Below are 25,337 nucleotides of genomic sequence, written 5' to 3'. Positions count from 1 at the left end.
ATGGAGCCAAAGCACAAAGAGTTGCTCGACCAGTGCCACCAGAACTTATTGGAGTCCATAACCGACGCGGACCGAGTCATCGAGCTGCTCGTAGTTTCCGGCACCTTGAGCCAGCTCGATAGGTTCGAGCTGGACCAGAACTGCTCGTCCAGCGCAGAGAAAGTGGACCACCTTTTGAAGATGCTGATGAACAAGGAGAGCGACCATTTCCTCGACCTGTGTGTGGCCCTGGAGAAGGCATACCCTGACCTGTACGCTGCCCTGTTCAGCAGCAGCAGCAACGGCGGCGGACCCGTGGACCACACCACCGGTAAGGGCTCGAGCTACTCCTTCAACGGGCTTTCACTGGGAGCTCAATAAAATGTATAAAAACACGAGTGCACCGGCCTCAGCGTAGCCCTCTCTCCGCGAGAAGCTTACAAGCTGGGTGGTCTGGCCCAAGAAGCCCCGGGTGTGCGTGCGTGCGTGTGTGTGTGCGTGCGTGCGTGCGTGCGTGTGTGTGTGTGTGTGTGGATGGCTGCACAACAGAGAGGCGTTGGAGCCTGATTTATTATTAACCGAAATCTGTATGAAATGGTAATGGAGGTTTACGTGAAGGTTGCAAGGGCAAAGCGACGCCGTCCCTCGCCACAGCGTTTCCACATGTGTAGTGTTGAGTGCAACAGCACACGCTCTGTTGGATGCAGCAGGCGTCATGATGCACGAGACTGCATCTTTAAACTGAATATTCACTAAGACCTGCAGGCTCATTGCACGGCTTGTGGTTATTTCTGCCAAGGACTATTTTGTCATTATTTTCAGCCATGCTGCCCCCACCTCCCCCCACCCCCCCAAAAAAAGCCAGTCACTGCAACCCAGAGATTACAGAAGGCCAGGTATGGTAAATGTTTTCATCGTTAAGAGAGAACCCAGGATAAATATATTGATAAACACCATTAGCTCCAATTTGTCATCAGTGGCATGCTATGGTTATGGCACATTAGGTAACCTGTTTCCATGACAACAGTTGTACCACTGACATGTTGGTCCATATCGACCTGTGTGTGTGTGTGTGTGTGTGTGTGTGTGTGTGTTTGTGTGCAGCATGCATGCATTCATGCATGCATGCATACGGACCTAAAGCATGGTTGAGACCAGTCCACCTATTTTGTATTCTTATTTAACCAGATTTTTCTCCCATTATTCATCATAGTCATTCGATTTGCATTGTCCTTGCAGAAGCAACTGCCTCCATGTCAGCGGTGTTGGTTGTTGTTGCTGCTGCTGCAGAGACAAAAGGAAACCAAGTGTAAAAGCCTTATCTAGTTTTGCCTGTTTTACTTTGTGTGAATGACTGAAGCCAGTGGCTTACTCGCAGCCAGCGTCATGCCCCGAGGGCCTGAATGCAGGATGAGCCTTGAGATCCAAAAGTGGGGAGGAGATGCAGAGCAACGCTCCTCTTTGAGACGTTCCACATATAAAACCACCAGTTCGGCTGTCTTGCGGATAATTTTAAAGCTTTATTTCAAAGAGACGTGTCTGCGTATTTTAAAAACACCATGTGATCTATAGTTTACAGCTGCCAAGTTGTAGCGTGCTTCTGTCTACTACCATCAAGCGGACCGTAGCAGGTAATGCTGAGTCGGTGTGTTACTGCTCTGCTGACTGGATCTCTAATGCTTCCTCAAGCTTTATTACTTCCTTGTATTGAGTGCACTGCTGCGGAATAACACTCAACCTGAAATACGCTCACAGTTGTTTACCTGTGAGCAGCTGGACGTGGCAATGTGGATTTGGGCTTCAACACACGCCTTTTTTTTTTTTTATAATAGACCGTAGCGCCCGGCCTCTGCGTTGACCTGCCCAGTACTAGTGTTAGTACCAGCAGTGAGCCTGGCAAGTCAGCCTGTGGTTATTCAACAGAGGATTAGGCCCTGCTCTCCTCTCTGTGTGACACGCTTTATCATGCGTCCACAGTCCTCTGCACTACCGCCACGCTCTTGACCTCTTCTGTTTGGACTGAAGTGTTGTGTTTTTTCATTATATATTCAGGGGAGTCATTAACTTTAACCGAGAAACCGAGTGTGGTACTTCCGGGTCCAAAGAGGCCAGTAGACGCGGCTCAGGGGGATGAACTCTTCAGATCCCCGAGTCTGTGAACGACGCAGGCTGTGTGAAGAAGACCTGGAGTGTTGATGAGTTATGAGATATGATTCTTGCTGATAGCAACCTGCTCTCAACTCATCCTCGTCTAATGCTGCCTGCCTGCTCTTGTTCTCCGATACGCCTCCTTTGCCAGCTGAGCCTCTAAACACGCACATGTTATGAAATCATCCAAACTCCAAAGAAACATCCTCGCCCCAAAGGAAAAGTATACAGATGGGCAATTGTTGAAAGCTCAGGCTCTGTAAATTATTAGTGTTTTGCTGGCAAATTCCAACTCATTTGCTGCAGAGAACATGCAAACAAATCATTCATTATGTAGCCTGTTTTGTGCATCAATGCGAATGTGGCTCACTCTTTTTAATTTTTTTAATTCTCCAACTCTGATTAACTGCAGTGAAGCTCATTCTCTCATATTAGGTATGACTGAAGTGACGTTGCAGCGCACGTTTCTGTGCTCTTAAACCATTTTTTTTTAATTATATAAATCCCAGTGGCTGATTTCATTCCAGAATCTGAGTTGTGCAGGAGGAAACTATACCTGGAGGATTAGAGTAGTAGTAGAGATGTACCTGCACATCCCCACTCTTTTCAGAGGCCTGTTACATTGAGTTAAAGTCACTCCGAGTGGAGGGCAACGCAATCCTGCCTGACACGATGCAGCGTCTACAATCTTTCTTCTTCTGCTGTCTGTTTGGCTTTATTTTCTCATGGTCTGACTCTGTTTTCTCGTTCCTGTGATTTTTTTTTTTTTTTTTGTTTGTTGTCTTTTTCTCTGACTCACTGGCGTCCATCCCTTTTTTTTAACTTTCTCTCTCTCTCTTGCTTTTCTGACTCATTATGTTTTTCTCTCTCCCCCCACTGAGTGGTTTCGTTTCTCCACACACTTAAACAGAGAGAGGGACATGCCAGAGAGACAGAGGAGGGTGATAGAAAGAGGGAGCAAGAGAGAGGGGGACAACAGGCCTTTTGTTGAGCAGGCCCAAAGTGCCCGGTCAGCAGCTTGTTCTGTGTACAGCAGCCGAGGACATAGGCCTGTGTGTGTGTTGTTGGAGGGGGGGCTGCTGCTGCTCTCCTCTCTGTCAACCAGTTTCTGTCCCACTCCATAAACCACAGTGGACAGACAGACTGAATTATGACCCTGACGTTGTCGTCACGACCGCTGCTCTTAAATATCTCCCATGGGTAGGACCTGCCCTCACTTTCTTTCTCTCTCTCTCGGTGTCTGTCACCCTGTGACGCACACTGTCACTCACCTCATAACTCCTTTCTCTTTCCCCTCACCACTCTTTGCACATCTAGTCTGACTTAATTCCCCTTCTCGGTGTGTCGAGGAAGCCATCGACTCATCTGCCGTTAAGCGAATGTTTCCTGCTTAGGTGCTTTTGAGTAGATCACGCATTTTATGAGTTGTCGGTGTGAGTTTAATTACGTCGCAGTGTCTCTACAACCTGCAGCAATGCAGGCTTTCAGTTGAAATGGGCCAAGTTATATTGTGACTGTAAGCAAGGTAATAGTGTGCTGGAACGATCGGTGGATTAAACAAGCGGCCGATCGACAGTAAAACTAATTTAAGGTATTACAAATGCAACGTATTCATCTCATTTGACGTGAATCAGAAGAATTTGGAATCGGCTTTATTGGCCGTGTGTGTACACATACATGGAATTTGACTCTGGTTACACATTGCTCTCGTCGAACATATATACATATTATATACAGTAAACAAGATAAATATAAAGAAAAGACATTAAAGTCAGAGTAGTGCAATAATTGATTATCAGTGTAAATTGAATGTACTTGGGTTTTAAGACTGTTGGTCATTTTAAACAATTGAAAAAATAACTAGTCTATCAGTTGTGGCCTCAGTTGAGTTGTATCTGGCAGTGTTCATGGTATAGGATTTCTTTTCAGAAATGCTGCTCAATAAATCTATCTCATTAAGGCCGGAGATGCAGTCTTGACCTCCAGTACTTTCACGGGGTCATTGGTGTTATTGCTCTAGCGTAATTCTGTTGTTCTCTAACACAACATGCTTTTAATGTACAATATGTGCATTTTTGTTTTACTTTAGCATTAATATCTGATGGCAGAGTTTTCTACACTTTGAATATGCGATGCACAGCTAAGAGGCTGTACCGTGGAATAGGACTTCATCACCATTTTACACATGTTCCTCCACTTTCTAATTACCCCACAAGGTAGAAGGAAATGCCAGCCTCTAAATGTTTACCAGTGCTATGAAGTCATGGAAATAAACAGCTTTTTCTCTTGTCTTGCCACCCCCCACCTCTAGCAGGCCTTTTTGTTGCTGCTTTGTTCTGCTGTCTTCTCTGTATATCTCTCCTCTCCTCCCATTTTGGTGCCCTAGCTTTCTCTGCCACTCTCTGTTTGCCTTGTCTCTCCATATGTTTAATTCTCTAACTCTTTATCTGTCCTCCCTACACCTGCAGGCATTTTTCCTCCAAATCTCAGGAGAGGCCACTTGATGCTTGGTCAAATTTGACCTTTAATTCCCAACCAATGATGGTGATGCTGACAATTGTTGCATTTGGTACCTCCTCTTTTTTTTCTTTTCTTTTTAGACTTTTGAATGAGTGGTTCCTGTCTGCTTGGTTGATTTGAAGCATCCGAGTGATTCACCTGTCAGACATATGAGTCTCTTTTCTTCTACACAAGATTCCCTTCTCTTGGAGATCTTTAAAAAAAAATAATGTGTGTGCAGTTTAATCACTGAATTATCTCAACATACTATGACAATGCGGTCTGAAGCAAGATCGCCTCCTCTGTGATTAAACATGAAAGGAATGTCACAAAGATTGCCCAAATTCCAGCAGTGGGTTTATTCTACACAGACAGGCTTTTTGGCAGAGTTTTGGCTCATATTAGTACTAAGCTACAGTTAGTAGCAAAGCATTTGGAGGACATGTTGCAGACATCTTTCACCTTTTTTTTTTTTTTTTTTTTTTTTTTTTCTTTTGACCCAACCCATGGCACAGGCAAGCTGTTCAAAACCACATTATGTCTCATTTATGCTGACGTAGGGCTCTTTACAGAGAGGAAACTCATTATGGTGTGCTGATAATAGGCCGGGATCGCACTCAAGGGGCTTTTTTTGGACTGCTGCTCAGCAGTTCTGACATGTCTTCTGGGTTGAAGGCCCAGGACCTTTTTCTTAGGTCTTCTTCTACACATTGCCTTGTTTTTCATGCACATCATGTCCCAGAGTGTTTACACACTCCAAATAACTACAAGGCTGCATCTGCATCTTGCATTTCAATTTGCATTACAACAGATTTTATTTTGAGATGATAGACTTGGACCTATGAGTAAAACAAAGGTGGGAGGGTTTGACCAAAGGACACGGAGCTGTGAGTCAGATGTGCGTGCGGTGGAATAATCTTGCCTCGTGGAATCATCATGTTGGATGTCTTCATGTTTATGCGTAGTGTAGACTCCTTAAATCAGATGATGAATCCTTTACCCCTTCACTGGCGCACTGCCCGGAGTCTTGGCCCGTGGAGTCACTGCCTGCCCCAGAGGAGACCCACTACATGGTTTACTGGACATCCCAGATTATAGGGAGGGAATTTGACAAGGGAATATAAATTGTGTTTCTCTGCAGATTTGACAAAGTTTTGCATTCTATTTCAGAGGTATAGTTACTTTTCAGAAGATAATAATCTTCCTTACAACATATGAGTTTAGAGTGTGACACATTGTTATATATTATACTACCTGACTGTATGTAAGGCAGTTAAAATAAAAAAAAGTGCTTCAAGTTAATTATGTTGCCAATACTTTATACTATAATGTACTATACTATAATAATTTTACTTTAAGTAACATTTTGAATGCATATACTGTATACCTGCATGTTAAATACTATGATCACAACGTCCCTGGTTCTATTCCAGCTGTGGACCGTTGTTGCATAACAATCTATATCTCTTCCCAAATTCCCTGTCATCTCTCCAGTATCTGTGAACATACTGAGTTTAGATATTGAGACCGAGTAGGTGAAATGTGTGCATCACTAACTCAGACTACATCCCCCATACAGCCAGGATTTAGAGGTCTGAGATTCTCTCTAGATTAATGCTGACACATCCCTCAGCCTCACTTAAGCGCACTGTACAATGAGTGGGTGGTTTTTCAACCATACTATTAGTGTTGCTATTATTTGCCCTTCTGTAATTTAATGGCAGTGAGGCTGACGACACAAAAGGAGATTGACCACAAAGGCTATTTAGGTTTTGCTCGCCTCTTGTTTGAAAAATAAAAATATAATCACTGCTTCTCGCTGACAGTGGCTAATAAAGAATAGCACACAGTATTATTTTGGGATCACTAACGCTGTTCTTGTACCAAGTGGTCCTGAAAATGAGGTCTTTAATGTTATTTGAAATGGAACAGACTCCGTGGCGGCTCTGAATCCATAGTTTTAAGGCTCGTCGACATGGTATGACAAAGGGAGTTTATAGCAGCAGCAGCAGCAGCATAGTCCAATCGCGCTGACAATGATACAAGTTTTATGTTTTGGGAGACGCTCTCATTGTCCGATAAGAGAATTTTCTGGAACTGATAAATAATTTATTCCCACACGCCAGACTTTGCATCTCTCTTTGATAAGGGCTCTCCTCCAACAGCCTCCCCAATTCTCATTTATTCTTTTTCTCCACACTGCAGAATTTACTATTCCTCTCATCCCGTTTCACCATGGCAACGTGTGTCATCTTGCTTTATGTGCTGGAGAACATAATCTGGTTGTCTGAAGCAACTGTTGGTTGCTGAGCACATCGCATGATGGGGAGGGAAAGAAGAGGGGAGTAAAGTAGAAGAAGAGGAGGGGGAGGTTGGGGCTGGAAGCCCTTAGGTAGGGCGAGTACTCCCCTGACCTATTTAGATCACAGCGACAGGCCTTTGTTTGTTACTGTTGCCTTCGGTCCTCCACTGGAATATTTTCTCCTGATGGGAGTCGGTATGCTTACTCCCCATTATTCCTTTCATGTCTAATTCTTCCTCATGAAATCTGCCACGATGTATCCATCTGTTAGACACTTTAACGTGAGAGTTGGGTATGATTTCTCAGGTTTGCTCTGTCTTGGCTGCTTTTTTTGGCAGAGACCAGTGGATTCCCTCCCACCCCCACCCCACTGTAGATTATCAGATCCAGGGATGCCTGCTTTAGTAATGCAGTGGACCTGTTTACAAATGATCCGCATCCCCGATTGTGGCTGGTGCTAATTGCTATCGATGATTAAAAGCCTGTTGAAAATGTCTGATGCGGCTGACCCATCGACCGCCAGATAGCTGACTTGTATTTGACATGCAAATCCATACTGCATTTGTTGGTGCGCTTCCGGGGGTTAACTAATCAGCCCATGACTTTGTGTGCACATATTTAACCTCTCAGACAAATAAGGTTGTGAGATACAGAGGATTGTCCAGGAATTGACCCGTTTGTGGGAGTTATAGCCGCCTTTTTATTGGCGAGTGTCCTCTGTGGCAGAGATTACTGGGGTTTTAATTTATCTGAGTGTTTTTGTTTCCAAATGACAAAATCCAACATTCAAGAAAGCTACATTTTATAGATTTTTCTGGCACAGAGCTTTCCTGAAAGAAGACTTAATCCTCCAGCCGAGATGGCATAATACCTCTCGGTGGCTCACGTCTTTTACTGTGAGACGTCAGTTTTTGCTCTGCCATGCAGCCATGGAGATGAGCATGAACCTTTCACATAGCTGTGTTGATTATAGAGGACTAATGCTGTGCAGCCCCAGAGTGGTTCTCATCACGTCTGATGGAACAATATGAAAAAATCAAAGCTGTTTGCTCCGAGCCCTTCGCAGAGTAAAAGTGTTGAGCATCAGGGAATGTCAGAACGGATTAAAAGCCTTTTTGCCTGCTCCTCTTTCTGTTTTTTTTTGTTTTGTTTTTTTGTCCACGGTATCTCCCTCCATTGTCCCTCAAACACCCTCCCTCCTTATCTCTTTTGCGACTTAGTTAGACTATCTCCTTTCATCTGTTCTCCACTGCTCTATGCCTTCCCCTGGTTTCCCCTTTTGCCCCCCTCTCCTCTGTCTGTCGGGCCTAAGATGGAGTGGCTCAGTCGCACAGAGCTCATAGTTAATTAGGCTTGGCCTTGTCACACATTGAGGGCTAGAGCCAGAGTTGTAGCTAAACCCAGTGGGGAGGCAAGGACAGAGATGGAGATCTAGAACAGTTGGTGTCAATCTATTGCCTGCTGCTGACAAAGCCAGCCTCCATTCCCCTGCTCTCTTAAACCCTGTACACAGGAAGACTTTGTCCCTGTGTTTGGTGTGCGTTTATCACATTAGATTAGCATTATCTGTGCATCACTGTGCTGCTTTTATGCAAGTTTAAATTTGGTCGATTGATTGAATCAGTTGCAGACAGTCAACATGCAAAACATGTATCTGGTTCTGGCTTCTCCAATGTGAAGATGTTCTGTTTGTACTAATGTAAATGAAATACTTTGGGGTTTTGGATCAGATGAAACGAGACATTTGAAGACGTTGTCTTAACCTCGTTTCTTTCTTTTTTTAACTTGATGGTTAATAATTTAATCAAGAAATTAATCAGTAGAAGATAAGATAATGGAGATACTTATTAGTTACAGTCCTAAAAGTATGAATTGATTTTAATTTACTCACTAAAAGGGACTCTTAACACACCAAGTTTACATGTGTGAGAATATAAAATCAGGGTAAAACCCATCTACTCCTCTTGAAAAATATGGATAGAATTGGAGGTTTTGGTGTACGTTGCGTTAAACACAAGTCTAATATGTGTCTTTAGAAACATTCTGTCCGTGTTGTCAATGTTTCTGTTGCCCTTTTGGAGCAGGAACTCTGCAGTATAATGGGGATCTGCATAGCCTCTCCTATGGATTGTGGTCGCCCGTGTTAAATATCCCCCAGCTTAACAGTGTGTACAGCTATTCAGATAAAGAACCATTTTCTCTCTGTCTGTCTCTCTGTCTCTCTCTCTCTCTCTCTCTCTCTCTCTCTCTCTCTCTCTCTCTCTCTCTCTCTCTCTCTCTCTCTCTCCCCTCTCTCTCTCCCCTCTCTCTCTCCCCTCTCTCTCTCTCTCTCTGTCTCTCTCTCTCTCTCTCTCTCTCTGTGTGCTTGACATAAAAAGAGAAAATCCCATTTCAGCCGTGACATTCTGCCTGTGTTGCAGAAACATACAGGGACTATACATCAAAGCAAGGCAGAGTGCACAGTGAGAGAAAGAAGGTTTAATGACGGCGGTGGTCTGGAGTGATAATATAGAGCCGCTAAGAAGGAGTGTTGAAGTTATTATTCCAAGTAAAACCCCTGCACCAAATCTAACGCACAGATGTGCAGGGAATATGCAGCTGACTGTGTAATATTCATTCCTTTCCACATTGTATAGGCAATCAATTCAGGCTGATGTGTAATTGGTTAATCAATCTATCAGTGTTTTATAGCTAAATGTATCTCTTGGCCTTTTGTCTCTTGGCAGGTTCCACATACAGTGTTCTCTCCACTATGCCCTCTGACTCAGAAAGCAGCAGCTCCCTCAGTAGTGTTGGTATGTATAACGACTAAGTGTGTGTGTGTGTGTGTGCGCCAGGCCAGACAGGTTCTATACTATCTCCAATCACTCATAACTGTGCAAAAAAAAAGTCGGACTGGCTGCATTTTGTGAAAAGTTTCTTAGTTTTAGTCTGGAATTTTATTGTTCCTTTTAAACACTTCCGCAATGTCTTTCTCTTTCCTTAAGGAAAGTATGCTTGCCTTTCTCTAGTTTTGACAAAGGTCCAAATGACTCAGCTGTGTTACATAAACCTCCAAAAAGGCCAAACATTGAGCCAAATATTGACATAATCCTCAGATTTCCTGCCGTGGGTGTTCTTTTCTAAGAAGAAAACAACCCTGAAACCGATTCTTTAATGAGGTATAATGTCAGATTCTGTCTATTTGACAAAGTGTCAAGGACCGACATTGAAAAATAAAGTCCTTGTTATATTTAATATTATGCTGTTAAAATCATTCAGGTGTGTTCTGTCATGACAGGCAGAATTGAACAGAGCTTGTTATAGATACATAAGGCCAGGGAAAAGTAAGTCTCCTTCAAAACAACTGCTATAAATGTAGTTATTATTCCTTTATAAAGACTTGGGTGCCTTGGCAGTCCAAACATGAGTGCTACAAATGTAATCAAATAATTAATGGTTACCTTTGTTTATACCACACGTTAAGTATCAGAGATGCATCTCCAAATCCCATTTTTCTGCCTTTCATTTTCATGTCGGATATTACAGATGGTGTAGCCTCGTAAAGCCAAGATCATTTTCTACAAATTGTCACGGAAAACCCCGCCCAGATTATATAACAGGCAGTTGCTGCCTTAAGCGTTGAGCAAAACAAAACAATTTTACTTATTAATGCAGCCGTTTGTTGCAAGGGTACTCTTCAATAAGTTATCTGTCTCCATTAGCATCTGAGCTAACATACATTATGCCTACCTATGTATCTGTTTCCAGTGTGTGTTTTGATCAATAGTACTAGTCTCTGATAATGTGCTCACTGTCGCAGGTTCGCCCGTTAACGGTGAAGCATCCTCTCCACCCCCAGCCATCAACGACAACCGGCCATCCGGTGACAACCTGGACACCATCTTGTTCCAGCTCCGCCAGGTGACCAGGGAGCGGGATGAGCTCCGTAAGCGTCTCGCGTTGGCATCGCCCGGGACCACCTTCGACGACTGCAGGTGCAAATCCTGGCCTGCCTGCCAAGTTGTTACTGTTTTGTTTTTTTCAAACCTTCTGGTAACACTTTTATTTGGCTGTTGTCTATGAATCTGCCCACTGTGATCAGAGATGCTTTTTTGCCTAAATTAATTGCATAAGATCCGACTATTGACTCTTACCTTGGATGCCAGAGGAGTTTGATACATTTTCAGGTTTCCAGTGTGCATGATCGTGTTTTCGTTTCCTTAAAATGAGCCCTTCATACCTACATAGGGAGCGGGTCGTCGTCACTGAGTCCACTAACCCAAATACTTGCTTTAAAAGAGGGGCTTTTGTGTTTTCATGGTACTTGAAGGACACCATAGCTCATTGACATGCTTGGAATGGGAGGGGTGAGTAGAGGGGTATTCAGTTGGTTGCAATCTGCACCCTGACTGCTAGATGCCACTGATGCCTACACAGTGCACCTTTTTTAAAGTCCCTATGATGTCAGTGTCCTTACTGCTGGCTGCCGTGTTTTCATCTACTAATTCTCTGCTGTCTGGAGTAATGCAGACTCTAAATTGCAGTGAGATGACACTGACACTGGCTGCTTAATTACGTTTAATGTGCTCTAGATACCAGATGTGTCTTGTGCAACAGATGATACAAAGGCTGTGTTTCTTAAATCGGTGCATACCTTTTTTAAATGTTGCTTACAGTTAGTCAGACATTTTCTTCCTATCTTCTTTTCATACAAGTGGAAGGTCAACACTGTCTTTTACATACTACTATCTGAGCTGTATTCAAGCACATTATTGTACAAGGCTGATTCCTGGCTGTTTTTCTCCTTAAGGCCAAATTCCAAAGCCAGTCATGACTATGAGCGTCTGAAAAGTCAGTGCATGAGAGCCATGGCAGACCTGCAGTCTCTCCAGAACCAGCACACGAAAACACTAAAGAGGTGCGAGGAGGCTGTGAAAGAGGCTGACTTCTACCAGTAAGTATTTCTCGTGACACCTATTTTCCCTTTATCGTTGGACTCTTGGAGTCCTTCAGTTTGAAAAATTAACCTGCATTATGCAGTATACATGCAATACACCTAGTTGCTTAGATTTCTATTCAAAAGCAGTGGTGAAAGTGCGTCGGACTCATTATTGTAGCGCAAATCTTGGAAGCGTGGGATGAACATTTTGTCACCTGCTGCTTTTCAACATCGAAATAATTAAATTTGATTGCATTGTTTTTTTGGAATTGTAGCAAATACTGGCTTGATGTTGCAATTAACCTAATTGAAAGAGAATCCATTGGAGCTACAGCTGGCTTTCACATTAGCACTACAAAAAAATATAGTTATAAAAGCTTGGAAATTGAGGTCTTTTTGTGATTGAATTATTCAGCCTCACAAGCCGAGGCAAACTTTCTGGAGCATAGACTGATCTTGCGGTGTATTAGCTGTTGGAGTGTTTAGATAACATGATGGAAGCAAAAGATACGTTGTCAAATTAAGTTGATGTTCATTGCTAATGAGATGTTTTATAAATGGAATAGGTAACATTGATGCTTTGTACACTTTGGGTTGAAATTACTCTAACAAAGATTCATCAATCAAGGTATGCCACTTATAAAGTACAAAAAAAAAGTCTTTGGTCAGAAATGTCTAGAGAGGCACTGTCTAGAGAGGAAACTGTCCCCGACTTGGATACTATCCATTAATAAGATGACTAAATCTGAAATTACTTTTATTTTGTTTTGTTTTAACTGTTGCGTATCACCTGCTCCTGGATTTTAAGCCCCTGTTTACCAAATAACATGAAAGCTGGCTCTCCGTTACATATATGAGCATGTACAACACATTTCCCTGTATGTACATGTGTGTGTTTCCTCCCCCCAGCATGTTGCACAGCCGCGTCTTGGGCGAACAGACGCAGCTGAAGGAGGAGATGGAGACACTCAGGAGGGACAACGGCCAACTTGTCCGAGAGCACAACCACCTAAAACAGAACTGTGAGGAGCTGAAGCGACTGCACAGTCAGGATCAGAAAGAGTTAGCAGAACTTCAACTGCAACAACAGCAGGTACAATCCACACACACACATACACACATACACACATACACACACACACACACACACACACACACACACACACACACACACACACACACACACACACACACACACACACGTGTGTGTGTGCTGTAGCTGCCCAGATGATGAGGGCAGGGATTGCTTTTGGAGATTTACTGATATGGCACAGATGCTGGAGCCAATATATGCAATCAACTGCTTTTTCACAAAAAAAAATTGTATTCCTTTTGCTACAGCATCACATATTTGTAATTAGTGCTGAGGTTTTCACCTTATATTTTGAGGTCATACATTTTGGAGCATCAACCAATATTTCCATACTTTGTTCTAAATAGCACAAGGATGCTGTGACCCGTATTGAACTACTATGCAGTACTGTCTAACACAGCACCCATGGGAGCAGTGCAGTGGTTAAGAGCACAGGGCGGCCAAGCAGAGGGAAATGCATACAGAGCACTTTGAAAAGGGCAAGCGCAGAAGAAAAGGGCTCTGGTTTGGGCAAAGGGCATGCCAGACACTGCATATCACTGTATATGCAGTGTATACTGTGGGGAGGAGGTCAATACAGCCCTTGGGTCACAGCAGCTCTGTCAGGAATCGGGAGAGCTTCATCAGCAAGACCTGCAGTAACGACACATCCATCCTCGCAGAGAATGAATAATGCATTCTGAAAGACACACTCTGCACATAAAACAGTTAATTTAGCAGCCCTTTAATTTAGAGTTTGTGTATAAATGCAGTTTGAAATGTATTCACAATTAATACAAGCAATTCTTGCAGCAGGTATTGCTTGAATTAGAAGAGTAGAATCATGCCTACACATTGATGCCATCTGCTGCTAAGGTGGGGCACAGCAAATACAGGTTCAGTTAGATTTCATCCGATGGCTCAACATTTTGGACAAAGTAGTTTTTATAATGGCATATCGTGTGGCTTTTGTTGTCCTCACCAGGTAATGAGAGAGAAGGGCTCATCAGAGGTGTTAAACAAACTGTATGACACCGCCATGGACAAGCTGGAGGGCGTAAAGAAGGAGTATGATGCCCTGAGCAAGCGCTACAGTGAGAAGGTGGCTAACCATAACACAGACCTGAGCCGCCTGGAGCAGGCAGAGGAGGAGAACCGAAGGCTGCAGAAACAGATGGACGCGTTGCTCAAACAGCGAGACTCGGCCATGCACTACCAGCAACAGTACTCCACCTCAATCAGGAGGTGAGAGCATTTATCACCTGGACACACACAGAGAACAGAACATGGGATGAAATGGAGTGCTGGTATATTTTAGCAAAAATATATTGGTATGTAGAAAATAATGTGGTGGTTTCAGAGGCTTGAATCAGTCCACAGAGGAGATGATGGCTAAGCACCTGTATACACACATGGAACTAGAGCTCATATGAGCTACACTCAAGCTGCAGCCAGTACATAATTCAACATGAGCGTCTCGTAAAATTGTTCACTGAAATGCTCACCATCTGCCTTGGCCCTTCCCAGGTTTGATTCAGTGCAGCAGGAGCTGAACAAGTCCTCCTCTCAGAACAAAGAGCTGCAAAGAGAGATGGAGCGCCTGCAGTCGGAGGTGACGCGCTACAAGAACTTGCAGCTGAAGGCCACCAAGGACTGCGAGAAGTTCAAGGAGGAGAGGGACTCCGTGTTCAATGAGTATCGTCTCATCATGAGTGAGAGGGACCAGGTGATCAAGGAGCTGGACAAGTTGCAGACTGAACTGGAGGCAGCCGAGGCCCGACTGAAAAACACCTCTTCAGAGAGAGTGGTGGCCAGTGAAGAGCTGGAGGCACTCAGACAGGTTTGAGGATCCAGAATGTACTGAATAGACACAACTTTACTTCATGCATCAGGCCAGCAAGGAGCCTGAATATAAAAAACGATTGCTCCAAAAATACTTGTGTATCATCAAATATTTAGGACAACATCAAACAGAAATTCAGGAATGACATGATTACTAAAATGTTTACATGTTGTTGAATGAAAGACTTGGACATGGTTTATTCGCTTTCTTGCTAAGAGTTAAATAAGAGGATTGATGCCAAGGCCATTTCTCTACGGTAAATATGCTGCTGGAGACGGCAGCCAATTAGCTTAGCTTAGCATAAAGACTGGCAACAGGGAGGACTTCATTAAAGTAATTTTTTTAAATTTTTTTTTTAATGGAATATATCAATCAATCACAGCTTCACGCAGATACCTACCGTCTTACTGACAGTTACTGAGTGAACTATTTCCTTGGTGAGAATTTAATATCAAGCTGTCAGGTTTTTACTGCATCTGTTAGTGACTGAGAACAGGCATCTACTTTTCAGTCAGTGGATCAAACCATTTTCTCAGATGACACGGCACAGAAATAGTTCAGCTCCACTGCCTGCTTTTTGAAGAATATTTCTTCAAAAGAGATGTGTTGGATCAGCCTCAATTTTTTTTTTCCCGCATTGCATTAATGACTCGGTGATGAGATTCCATTTTGCCCTCCTCTGTTCCCCACAGGAGTTGAACTCATCACTGGTGGACCGCGACAGGGCCATCTGCGAGAGAAACGAGCTGCTGGAGAAGTACTGCCACGAGGTGAAAGACAAGGCAGAGGCTCAGAAAGAGCTGAGCCAGGCCTGCAAGGACATCGAGATGGTCCGGGAGGAGAGGGACGTGGCCCGCAAAGAGAGGACGGAGGCTATCGTTCAAAGGGATCAGTTGCTCAGAGAGTACTACCAGGCCAGACAGGTAACAAACTGCTCCCTGACAGGATAAAGTCAAAGGTTAGACACATGATAAAGAGCAGAGTCCATCCAGAGCTGTCAATTGGTGGATTACAGTAGGTCAGGACCCTTCGGTGGATTTATATCACACCTCTGTTTGCCCACTAGATGGCCCTCTTAACAGCATGTCTGCAGGTCACATGTACTTAAACCTGAAGGACCTTTTAAAGATGAGCTGTGGCTTGTTTGAAAGTCACAGTCACAAAGTTCACACACTGCTAACAAATGGAAATGCAGCATGTAGCACACTAGAAACAATCTGATTCCTGTACACATGTTCATAGAAACAAGACTCGGCCACCCTGGACATGGAACGAGCCAACAAGGAGATCGAGATGCTGAGGAAACAGTATGAGGCCATGTCCCAGGAACTGAAGGAGGCCACACAGGAGGCTGAGGTGGCCAAATGTCGACGGGACTGGGCCTTTCAGGAGAGAGACAAAATCGTGGCGGAGAGGGAGAGCATAAGGTCAGTCTGTGTTTGGGTTTGTTAAAGACTCCTGACAGAGTTGGTAGGGCACATACATAGTATGTTGTAGAGCAGTGGTTCTCCTTTTTTTTAGTGAAGTACCCCCTGCGAAATATTTTCTCATGCGAGTACCTCCTAAACAGCGCAAAATCATCTTTGGTTTATCAAAATATGTAATACACAGCACTGTGCCATCAGGGTCTGATTTAATATAGAATATATACAATTCAGTTTATGAACTTACTTATATTTTATTGAATATTTATTGAATAATTACTATTTTAAAAAGAATTTTGAATGATGTCAATTTTAAATAGATGAAAAAAGAAAAAAATCTTGCGTACCCCTTGGAGTGCTTACACGTACCCCTAGGGATACACGTAGAAGAACTACTGTCCAAGAGAATCACTGGCTAATTCCTGCTCCTCCCAATACACTGACCTTTTATTCTCACATGGCTTTCGTCTCCTTCCCCAGGACTCTGTGTGATAACCTACGGCGGGAGAGGGACCGGGCAGTCAGCGATCTGGCTGATGCCCTGCGTAATCTGGATGACATGAGGAAACAGAAGAACGATTCGCTGCGAGAGCTCAAAGAACTCAAGTGAGTCTTCAAAAGGGTTCTGAAGCCTCAGTTAGGGTGCAAATTAAAGGAAAGACTAATGCAAGCAAATCCAAGGGAAATCCTCCTGCATTTAAAGGAACACAGAACAACATTGCCTCTACTGGGCCAACTTAGTGTGTCAAAGTGTCTTTGTCCGTGTAAGCTGTTGTACTCTGTGTGAGGCAGGGCGTAAACTGTGATATTCTGCCCTTTGAGGCGCCATGAAGCTCAGTTGTTTGTCTGGCAGTATTTCCACATGCCCAGATTAAAAGTGTAATCCCGACAAGCTTCAGTGTTTTGGAAACACACATTTGGATTCTCACTGGCCCTATCACCATGAATGCTTATATATTGCATGTTAAAAGCTCCCTCTGCTGGCTAGAGTCAACATGACAGCCATTTTTGAGTCAAAGCACTGCATGGAACATGCAGTGTGCTGTGACAGAGTTTCTTCCTCTATTCTCTGTAAAGAACGAAGTAAGATTTGGGTCACACATATCTTACTGACAGTTGGCCATTGTGTGTTTTCTACTTTTAGTAGTTCCTATGAGTAAATATAAATTTGATTCCCTAAACCAGAAAAAAGTTTTAAAGGCCAATTCCACATAAACATGTATACTTTCTAAATTTGTGTGTTGTTATTTCTCCCTGTACATGAAACCCCTCTTTAAATCAGGCTGGATTCTACACAGACTGATGCATGCTGTGCTTTTGGTTAGAAAAAATAGTTGAGTTTGTTTGTGTGACTCTTTCTTTCTGTTGTCTCTGCCCATCCATCCTCAAGTGACTGATCTTTGACTCTGTGTGTGATGTCTTGCTCTGTAAAGGGAGAAGGTAGAGAGCCAGCTGGAAAAAGAGGCCCGGTTCTGTCAGCTAATGGCCCACAGCTCTCACGACTCGGCCATCGACACAGACTCCCTGGAGTGGGAGACAGAGGTGGTGGAGTTTGAGAAAAACAGGGTAAGAGCAGTGCTCAGCTTTTATTACTGTGTGAGGGATTTGGTGACATGCCAGTCTCCTGAAAGCCAATGGTGCTGTAAAGACTGCCAACATATTGAAATAAATTGGTCAACTTGAATGAATTTACTGACATTTATGTTATTGCCTTTACAGGACGACATGGATTTGAAGGCACTTGGGTTTGATATCGCTGAGGGGGTAAACGATCCGTATTTACCAGGAGATTGTGGAATATTTGTTACGAGGGTGGACAAAGGAAGTATCGCAGATGGAAGGTTAAGGTATGAGCTACCTCATGAAGCTATACTGTGTCCCCTTCTGAACTAACCGTTTATTAAATGCCTCATAGTCCATCCTCTTGTTTCTAGAGTGAATGATTGGTTGTTGAAGATCAATGACATGGACCTGACCAATAAGGACAGGAAGCAGGTGGTGAAGGCTGTGCTTAATGGTGGCGGGTTGATCAACATGGTGGTACGAAGAAGGAAGTCTCTGGGAGGAAGGCTCGTCACTCCTATCCACATCAACCTCGTCGGACACAAAGGTATATAAGAGCGCTAAATTATTGAGCTTGCTTTGTCTTGTCTCATTGCTATGCCTTGTGGCTGTTAATGTGTTATTTCACCTCATTTTCCCTTCTGTGACTTAGACAGTGGCATTGGTCTGGAGAGCGGCGTATTTGTCACTGCACTTGTCCAGGGGAGTCCAGCAGCCAGGGAAGGTTCTCTCACAGTTGGAGACAGACTGATTGCTGTGAGTCTCTCTCAGTTCCTCTTGAAATCCTCTTTTATTGTTTTTTTTTTATATACTCCCTCTACACTATTACACACTACACTACAGCTCACACAGGTTGCTTTGGCTTTCTAATCCAGGCCTCGTTCAATTGCAGTATCCGCACTCCAAACCCAGATAAAGTGGGATTAGGTTGAGTATGTGAAGTAGAAGGAAGAAAGTTTCCTGCTTTGATTATTTCTTCAAAAAACTTTCAGCTCTAGAGGGCTAGGTGGAGCTGTCCTCACACACGGCTGCAGTATACTCACACTTAAGGGAATGGAAGAGAACAGATAAGTGGCAGAAATAGAGCTATGCATCTGCATCTCTTATCTTTGAAAAGTGACCTTGCCTCTTAAGATTAGCATAACTCCCCAGCTTGTTTATATTTAAGCATGAAGTCTATTCATTACCTTTAAATCCCAGAGCCCTGATATATCTCTGCTCACCATTTACTGTAGCAGTGCAGCAGTCTCCTCCACATAGCCAGAGAGGTGATATACCAGCTCAGCTGCAACCACAATTAGCAATGGTAAGTACAGATGATGTGTTAAGAGATCTTAATTGTGGGAGAGTATCGTATTTCATCATGCCCTTGTGAATGTTTAAATTAGTGTATCAGGTTGTATATAACTTAATGCTTGATTGCGTTTGCAAAAAATAATTAAAAAAGGGTCTAAAGTGCTGAATCTGCGATGAAATATGCATGGGATGTTGAATGTCAGTAGCTGAACTCCAGGGCTCAAAAGGTGAGCTCTGAGATGCTCATACAGTGTATCCGACTTGTTTTAGATTAAAACTTTCTTTCTTTTTCGTTCTTTCCTGAATTTATTTCATAATAAATCTCAGTTGTAATATATTACCCACTTTGCTCTTTAATATCTCTGACCATTTGAAATAAAAAATCCTCAAGTCGAGCCCATTGTGATGGAAATGTGGGGATTGCAGTGTGAGGGTTCTTCAGGCTGAAGTGCTGGCCTAGATTTCTTGTGGTTTCCTCACTGCAGCATCGAGACGCATCTCAGGCCCCAGGCCATCTCATGTTCAGGAGATATGTCACCTGTATGTGTTTGGAGATGTGCATCTATTTAGTTGTATTACATTGTCAATAACACACATACACACCTCCCAGAGAAAAAGACAACGTAGATTTCTTTAGTGTCACCTGTCCTTATTGCCAATGTCTTTCTCTTCTCCTCAGATAAACGGCATTGCTCTGGATAACAAGTCTGTGACGGAGTGTGAGGCTCTGTTGAGGAGCTGCAGGGACTCTCTTAGCCTCTCTCTCATGAAGGTGGGCCCTGTTCTCTTTCTACTTCACCTACACCAAAATTCAAGACATGTCTTTTTTACTATTTCATGCCCCACATAGAAGTTTTACAGCTTCAACTGTGTGTTTTGTGAGATTTCAATTATCTGAAGCATTTCCTAATTTGCCAGTGTATCACAACATTCCTACTTCTGTCCTCCCCACAGTTCTTCCCTCACAGCACATCAGGCCAGAACATCTTTGAAAGTCTGCGTGAGTCATCAGAGAAGTCCAATGGCCGCATTAACCTGTCTGAGATTCACTCCCGGAACAGCCGCAACCTCAAACACAACAGCTCGACACAGACTGACATCTTTTGCCCGGATGTCGGAAGCACCAGCACAAGTAGCATCTCTGGGGAGAGGAGGAAGGTCAGAGGTGAATCTGAAGTGTACAGCGGCATCAGCAAGCCGTTCTCCACAGGTTCCCTCCATGCCACTAGCCTTAGGCCGACCTCTGACTTGGGCACTGGCCGCTATGGGCCCAGTGCTTTCAAAGAGTGTTGCACCTACACAAAGGCGCCTTCCTCCTTGCCCTTTGACCCTATCTCTGCCTCGGACTGCATCACAATGGAGACAACTCTGGAGAAGAAGCACAGTGGGGGCACGTGGCCCAAGATGATGGTGGGAGGTATGTCTGTTGCACCAGATAACCCCAGCCCACTGACAGCAGCCACCCAGCTCTCCATCTACAAATCACCCAAGCAGAGGAAGTCCATCTTTGACCCAGACACTTTCAAACGGCCCGAAACACCTTCCTCTAAGATGGAGTACATGGCAGCCAATCAGATTGCTGCAGTAGCTGCTGCTGCTGCAGTTTGCCACTCCCCACAGCCTTTGAAGACGATGGAGTCCCTCTCCTCCTCGTCCACTCCTACCCCTCCAACCCCACCCACTCGCAGTGACTCCTTTAAGTTCAAACATAAACATCAAAGCAGCTCTGCCTCTGACTGCACGATCACCTCAGACGGCAAGGGAGAGGCTGCCATCTCCATGGCAGCCGGAGAGAGGAGTGAGCGAGAAAGAGACAGGAATGGAAACCACTATTTTCTGGACGGCAAGGTCCTGACTTCGAGGAAGTCATGTGATGAGGACATCGGCCGAACCAGAGGGGAGGAGCCAGAGGTGAAGAGGCCGCGCCCTAAATCTGCCCCGGCCCTTCGACGTAGAATGACCCCGCAGACTATCACACTTCCCTCCTTCCAAGTAAGTTCATTTAACGCCTCAAAAGTTGATCGAGAGTCTTTATGTGGTTTATTTGCGATTTTTGGGATCTGCGTGATGCCTGCACCAATTCAAAGCAGTTTGTTTCGAAGCCTCTCTAATAAAGAGATAACAACTTGATGTTTGAGAAGTGTTTGAATTCAAAATGAAACCAACATTTTAAATCCTCCCAGTGGGCCAAAGCATCCATTTTGTAATAGAATTTACAGCTCCGTCAGAGTTATGCCTCTGGGACTTGCCTCTTAAGCAGCGTGTCGGAGTGATTGATGCTTCTGCACTGGTACAGCTACCCAGCCCAGGAGCTGAGTCAGTGCCTGGGGCTCAGAACCTTGCCTGGCTACCTCTTCTTCAGGCCCCGAAGCGTTGGGGATAAATGTTCATTTTACTGTAGTGGGATGTTCGTGCTGTCATTTTTCTCATATGGTGCTTGTCTCCAGCAAAGGGTAGAGGATTTCTCCAAAGACATAATGGTGTTTTGTTACCCTGCAGGGAAAATGGTAACCATTTGTTTCTGTCATTCCTCACAGAGCTACTCTAACGATGAGCATTCACCAGAGCCCAGGGACATGCTGCGTTCCTCCCCCAGCCGCTCCCATAGGCACAGCGTCGGCTTCGTTCCCACAGTCTACAATGGCTCCCTACCTCCTAGTGAGTTCTCAAACCTTTCCATAAACACGTGTGCATGCTCTCACCATAACCGTAGCCCCCCTCTCTAACATGGTGGTGGGTCTGTCAGATTCAGCCCACCGGGGTCTGTCTCCTTGCCCCGCTGTGACGGCCGTGATGAGGAATCCGGTGTATACGGTGCGCAGTCACCGCGTTCATACCAGCAACTGTCCATCTGTTGCTTCCCAGATCTGTCACCAGCACACCCACACCAGGTACGTCCTTTTCATACTCACGCTTCCTAGACCCCTGTTGTAAGACTGGTGGTTTATGTTAAAGGTTCTTTAATTGTCGGTATCGGCTGGGGCCTCTTGCGTTAACTAATATTTCTAAATGGGCCTATTTCCTAAAAGCAAAAGCACATATTTAGATTTGGGTTAGGATGAAAAATTATTTTTCCAGCACCATCAATTTACTTAACTCTGAAGTGTGAATTATCTTGCATGTTACAAATAATTGTATGCATAATTATGAGAGCTTTTTGTTGTTGTGTGTAGCCCACAACACCAGGGTCATCTGAGCCTGGACCTGAGCCAGCAGAAGCGCACGACTGACTACCCCGAATCATCATCGTCACGCAGCAGCAGAGCTTCACACGGTACAAACTCACTGCCCTCCAGCGCACGACTCGGTCAGTCTGACACTCATGCACACACGCAAACGCACATAAAGGTCACAGACTCGGTGCCCTTTCTCTTTTTGCATATTATGTCACAGCATTTATTCCTGTATCATCTCATCCTTCTGTCAGGTTCATCCAATAATGTCCAGTACCGCACAGAGAGGATCAAAATCCCTTCCACTCCCCGATACCCTCGCTCCATGCTGGGGTCAGACAGAGGTACTGCACTCACTTTTAAAAACATGCTTCACACTCTCCACACAAGTATTAAAACTCAGCCCAGCAGCCACTATAGGTCTAAGATTAATGTCGTATCATGTTTTTAAATTAAGGTTTTACAGCACCGATGGAATAAGAACCTTAAATGTAATTTTCAGTTGTGGAGAGCTCATTGAAAAACCTGAATTTGTCAGTTCTGGTCATCAGTGTAAGCAGTTTGTCAACATGTCTGAACCCTTCAGTTTCTTTAGCCTTTGGTTACCACCAGATAAAGGACACTTGTCTCCTCTGCTCAAGGTGGTAATTTGCATCCTGAGAGGTCGGATAATGTTCAGGTGGAAATTGTCTCCATTAATTCAAGATCTGATTACAATATCCTTGTCAAAGTTGCATGACAGTTTTCAATGTGTGACGAGTGAGATGTGTTTCCTGCCCTTTTACAAAAAGTGGTGTAAATTGCTATGATATTTCAGTGTGTATTCTAGGCGTGTATCTACAAGTGAGATGTAAATATCATCCGACTACGCACACCCTTATTCTGTCTCTTTGTGCTCCTCTCCTAAATCTAGGCTCCCTCTCGCACTCTGAGTGTAGCAGTCCCAGTCTGATCACACCTCCTCAATCGCCCCTCAATCTGGAGACTTCCTCGTTTGCAAGCAGCCAATCACAAGGCTCCATTTCTACTTTACCTCGGATATCAGTCAGCCCCTTGCCGATTGGAGAGCGCAGGAAAGACAGGTAGGATAGAAACGAGTGCTCACCTATTTATATACAAATAAAATGATTTAATTTTTCTGTACTAGTGTGACGCTCCAAACTAAAAATTGGAGGTTGCCCATCACTGAAGACTTCAGAATATTAATCACATGGTTTTCATTGGTGTCACGTTGATCAGTGCGGCCGTTGTTATTGGACCAAGAAAATAGCTCTACAAATGGTGTAGATGTTGGGTGAATGATGGGGAGTATGGTTATAAGGATCACTTCAGAAGCCGGTATCGTATGGCCTACGTCTGCCCTCAGGGATCCGCCGAGGCTATTTCAAAAGGCGTTGCCAGGCAACGGGTCTATCCTGGTCAGCGCTTTGCAGTCCCTCATCGAAATTCTGATTTAAATCCTATTAAAACTCTTAATAATTTTCGTGGAAGCCTCTTGCTGTTTCTATAAAAGAAAAGTGATCTGCCACTGTGTTGGGATTCAATATGTTTTCCTCCAACACATCTGTCCCATTTTGTGTCGCCAACACCTCTGTCTATTGCACTGTTGCTGTCTCTGTATGATATTTGTCCTCCATTCTGCTCTTTATCTTCCTCCCGCCTCTCTGCAACCTCCCGCTTACAGATCTCTTTACCGTAACCGATCTTTTCTAAGGATTCCTCTGGCTGCAAGGCCGAGGTTCTCCTCTCTCAGGAGCCTCAGGTTCGTTCTCCCTCGCAGTGCTACAAACAAGGGAATGCCCCCATCCTTCTCCCAAGTTCACGTCGTTCACATGCTTCAGTGCTGCTGGATAGATAATACAGAGGAGCAGAATAGTCTTGTGCACTCTACAGAATGCAGAAGAAGAATTGTCTCCTTTTTTTCTCCCTCCACCAGAGCGTGGTTTAATTTAAAAATCTCTAGTTTTTGCATGCACAATATTAGTGCCTTTAGGAAATCACCAAAATAGACCTGATTAGCTTCACTTGCTGAACTTCAAAGGTTCAGTGTTATGTTAATGTCTGCACTTCAATGTCTCCCTCCATGTCGGAAAACCCACTTGCGTCTCAGATATTGCATGCAGTGTCCATACCCATGATGACGACATGGTCAACATGCATGTTTGTATTTTGGCCTTCAGTCAAGTCACCTTTGAGTCCGCAATATGTATGTTATGCAATGGTGTTGTTATTCAGCCTGGAACTTCTGGGACATGGTCTTGTTTGTACACCACCAATATGTTTACCCCCGTCTCTGGCTGCTAATCCATTCCTCTTATCTGCCTTCATGGAATCGTATGCCATGTCCAAAGCCAACTTGTTATGAAGACGCGCAAGTTCATGCAAATCCCCTTCATGTCAAGGGATTTCAGTTGCTTGTGCTTTTATGATGTTGCACACAGTGTCGCTGTACTCTAAACCTGTCCAGGTTCTTCTGTAAACCAGGCGTTAAGTGCCGCTCTGGAGAGATTGGAGAGATCAATTTACAGACCTCGAGGGAAATGTAAGCTCGGGATCAAACGTAATTGAAACACGAATCAGTCTTTCTATTGATACGTTTATAATTTGGATCAGAATAAGACTAAGTAGCCACACTCTCAAGAGCTGAAAATAAATTGGTCAGTTCAACTGTGACGTCACCTCACCCTCTCAACTTGCCCCTGTGTGACACCCTGTTGCTGCTTTTCTGGGATACTATTCATGTATACACTTCACTCTTTCCCACCAGGCCATACCTGGAGGAACCACGTAATGTCATTGTGCACAAAGGCGCCGAGCCTCTAGGCATCTCCATTGTCAGTGGGGAGAACGGAGGAATCTTTGTCTCTAAAGTTACTGGAGGTAGCATCGCCCACCAGGCAGGATTGGAGTATGGAGACCAATTACTGGAGGTATGAAAAGGTTACAGCCTTGAGCAGCATAATTTAAAAAAATACATTGCTGGATGCCTGTGAAGGAGCCTTACAATACTGATAATATGTGTTTGCTTTAAAGGCTCAGTCCTTTAACACAGTGGAATACACCGACTGGCTGCCATAGCATTTTCCACGGTCACGCTTCCCATTATTTAATAATTGC

General features: G+C 44.1%; 1 protein-coding gene across 1 annotated transcript in view; it reads left to right on the top strand.

Moving 5' to 3' along the window:
• dlg5a (discs, large homolog 5a) overlaps positions 1-25,337 on the top strand; it is a gene marked incomplete at its 5' end in the record, with an annotated part of 34,625 nt that continues 9,288 nt past the window's right edge. The window contains 23 exons of the mRNA XM_079230048.1: positions 1-310; positions 9,655-9,723; positions 10,731-10,905; positions 11,721-11,864; positions 12,759-12,942; positions 13,907-14,166; positions 14,449-14,761; positions 15,457-15,687; positions 16,007-16,191; positions 16,669-16,794; positions 17,622-17,754; positions 17,908-18,035; positions 18,123-18,298; positions 18,404-18,507; positions 19,727-19,819; positions 20,002-21,039; positions 21,585-21,705; positions 21,794-21,938; positions 22,221-22,321; positions 22,475-22,564; positions 23,134-23,302; positions 23,905-23,982; positions 24,988-25,150. Of these exons, the coding sequence (XP_079086174.1) occupies positions 1-310; positions 9,655-9,723; positions 10,731-10,905; positions 11,721-11,864; positions 12,759-12,942; positions 13,907-14,166; positions 14,449-14,761; positions 15,457-15,687; positions 16,007-16,191; positions 16,669-16,794; positions 17,622-17,754; positions 17,908-18,035; positions 18,123-18,298; positions 18,404-18,507; positions 19,727-19,819; positions 20,002-21,039; positions 21,585-21,705; positions 21,794-21,938; positions 22,221-22,321; positions 22,475-22,564; positions 23,134-23,302; positions 23,905-23,982; positions 24,988-25,150 (4,536 nt within the window). The remainder of the gene's footprint in view (positions 311-9,654; positions 9,724-10,730; positions 10,906-11,720; positions 11,865-12,758; positions 12,943-13,906; positions 14,167-14,448; positions 14,762-15,456; positions 15,688-16,006; positions 16,192-16,668; positions 16,795-17,621; positions 17,755-17,907; positions 18,036-18,122; positions 18,299-18,403; positions 18,508-19,726; positions 19,820-20,001; positions 21,040-21,584; positions 21,706-21,793; positions 21,939-22,220; positions 22,322-22,474; positions 22,565-23,133; positions 23,303-23,904; positions 23,983-24,987; positions 25,151-25,337) is intronic.

This window comes from Taurulus bubalis (genome assembly GCF_910589615.1).
Source record: "Taurulus bubalis genome assembly, chromosome: 14".
Classification (NCBI taxonomy): Eukaryota; Metazoa; Chordata; class Actinopteri; order Perciformes; family Cottidae; genus Taurulus; species Taurulus bubalis.
Note: the sequence above shows the minus strand (reverse complement) of the source record. Positions and strands in the feature narration are given on the sequence as shown.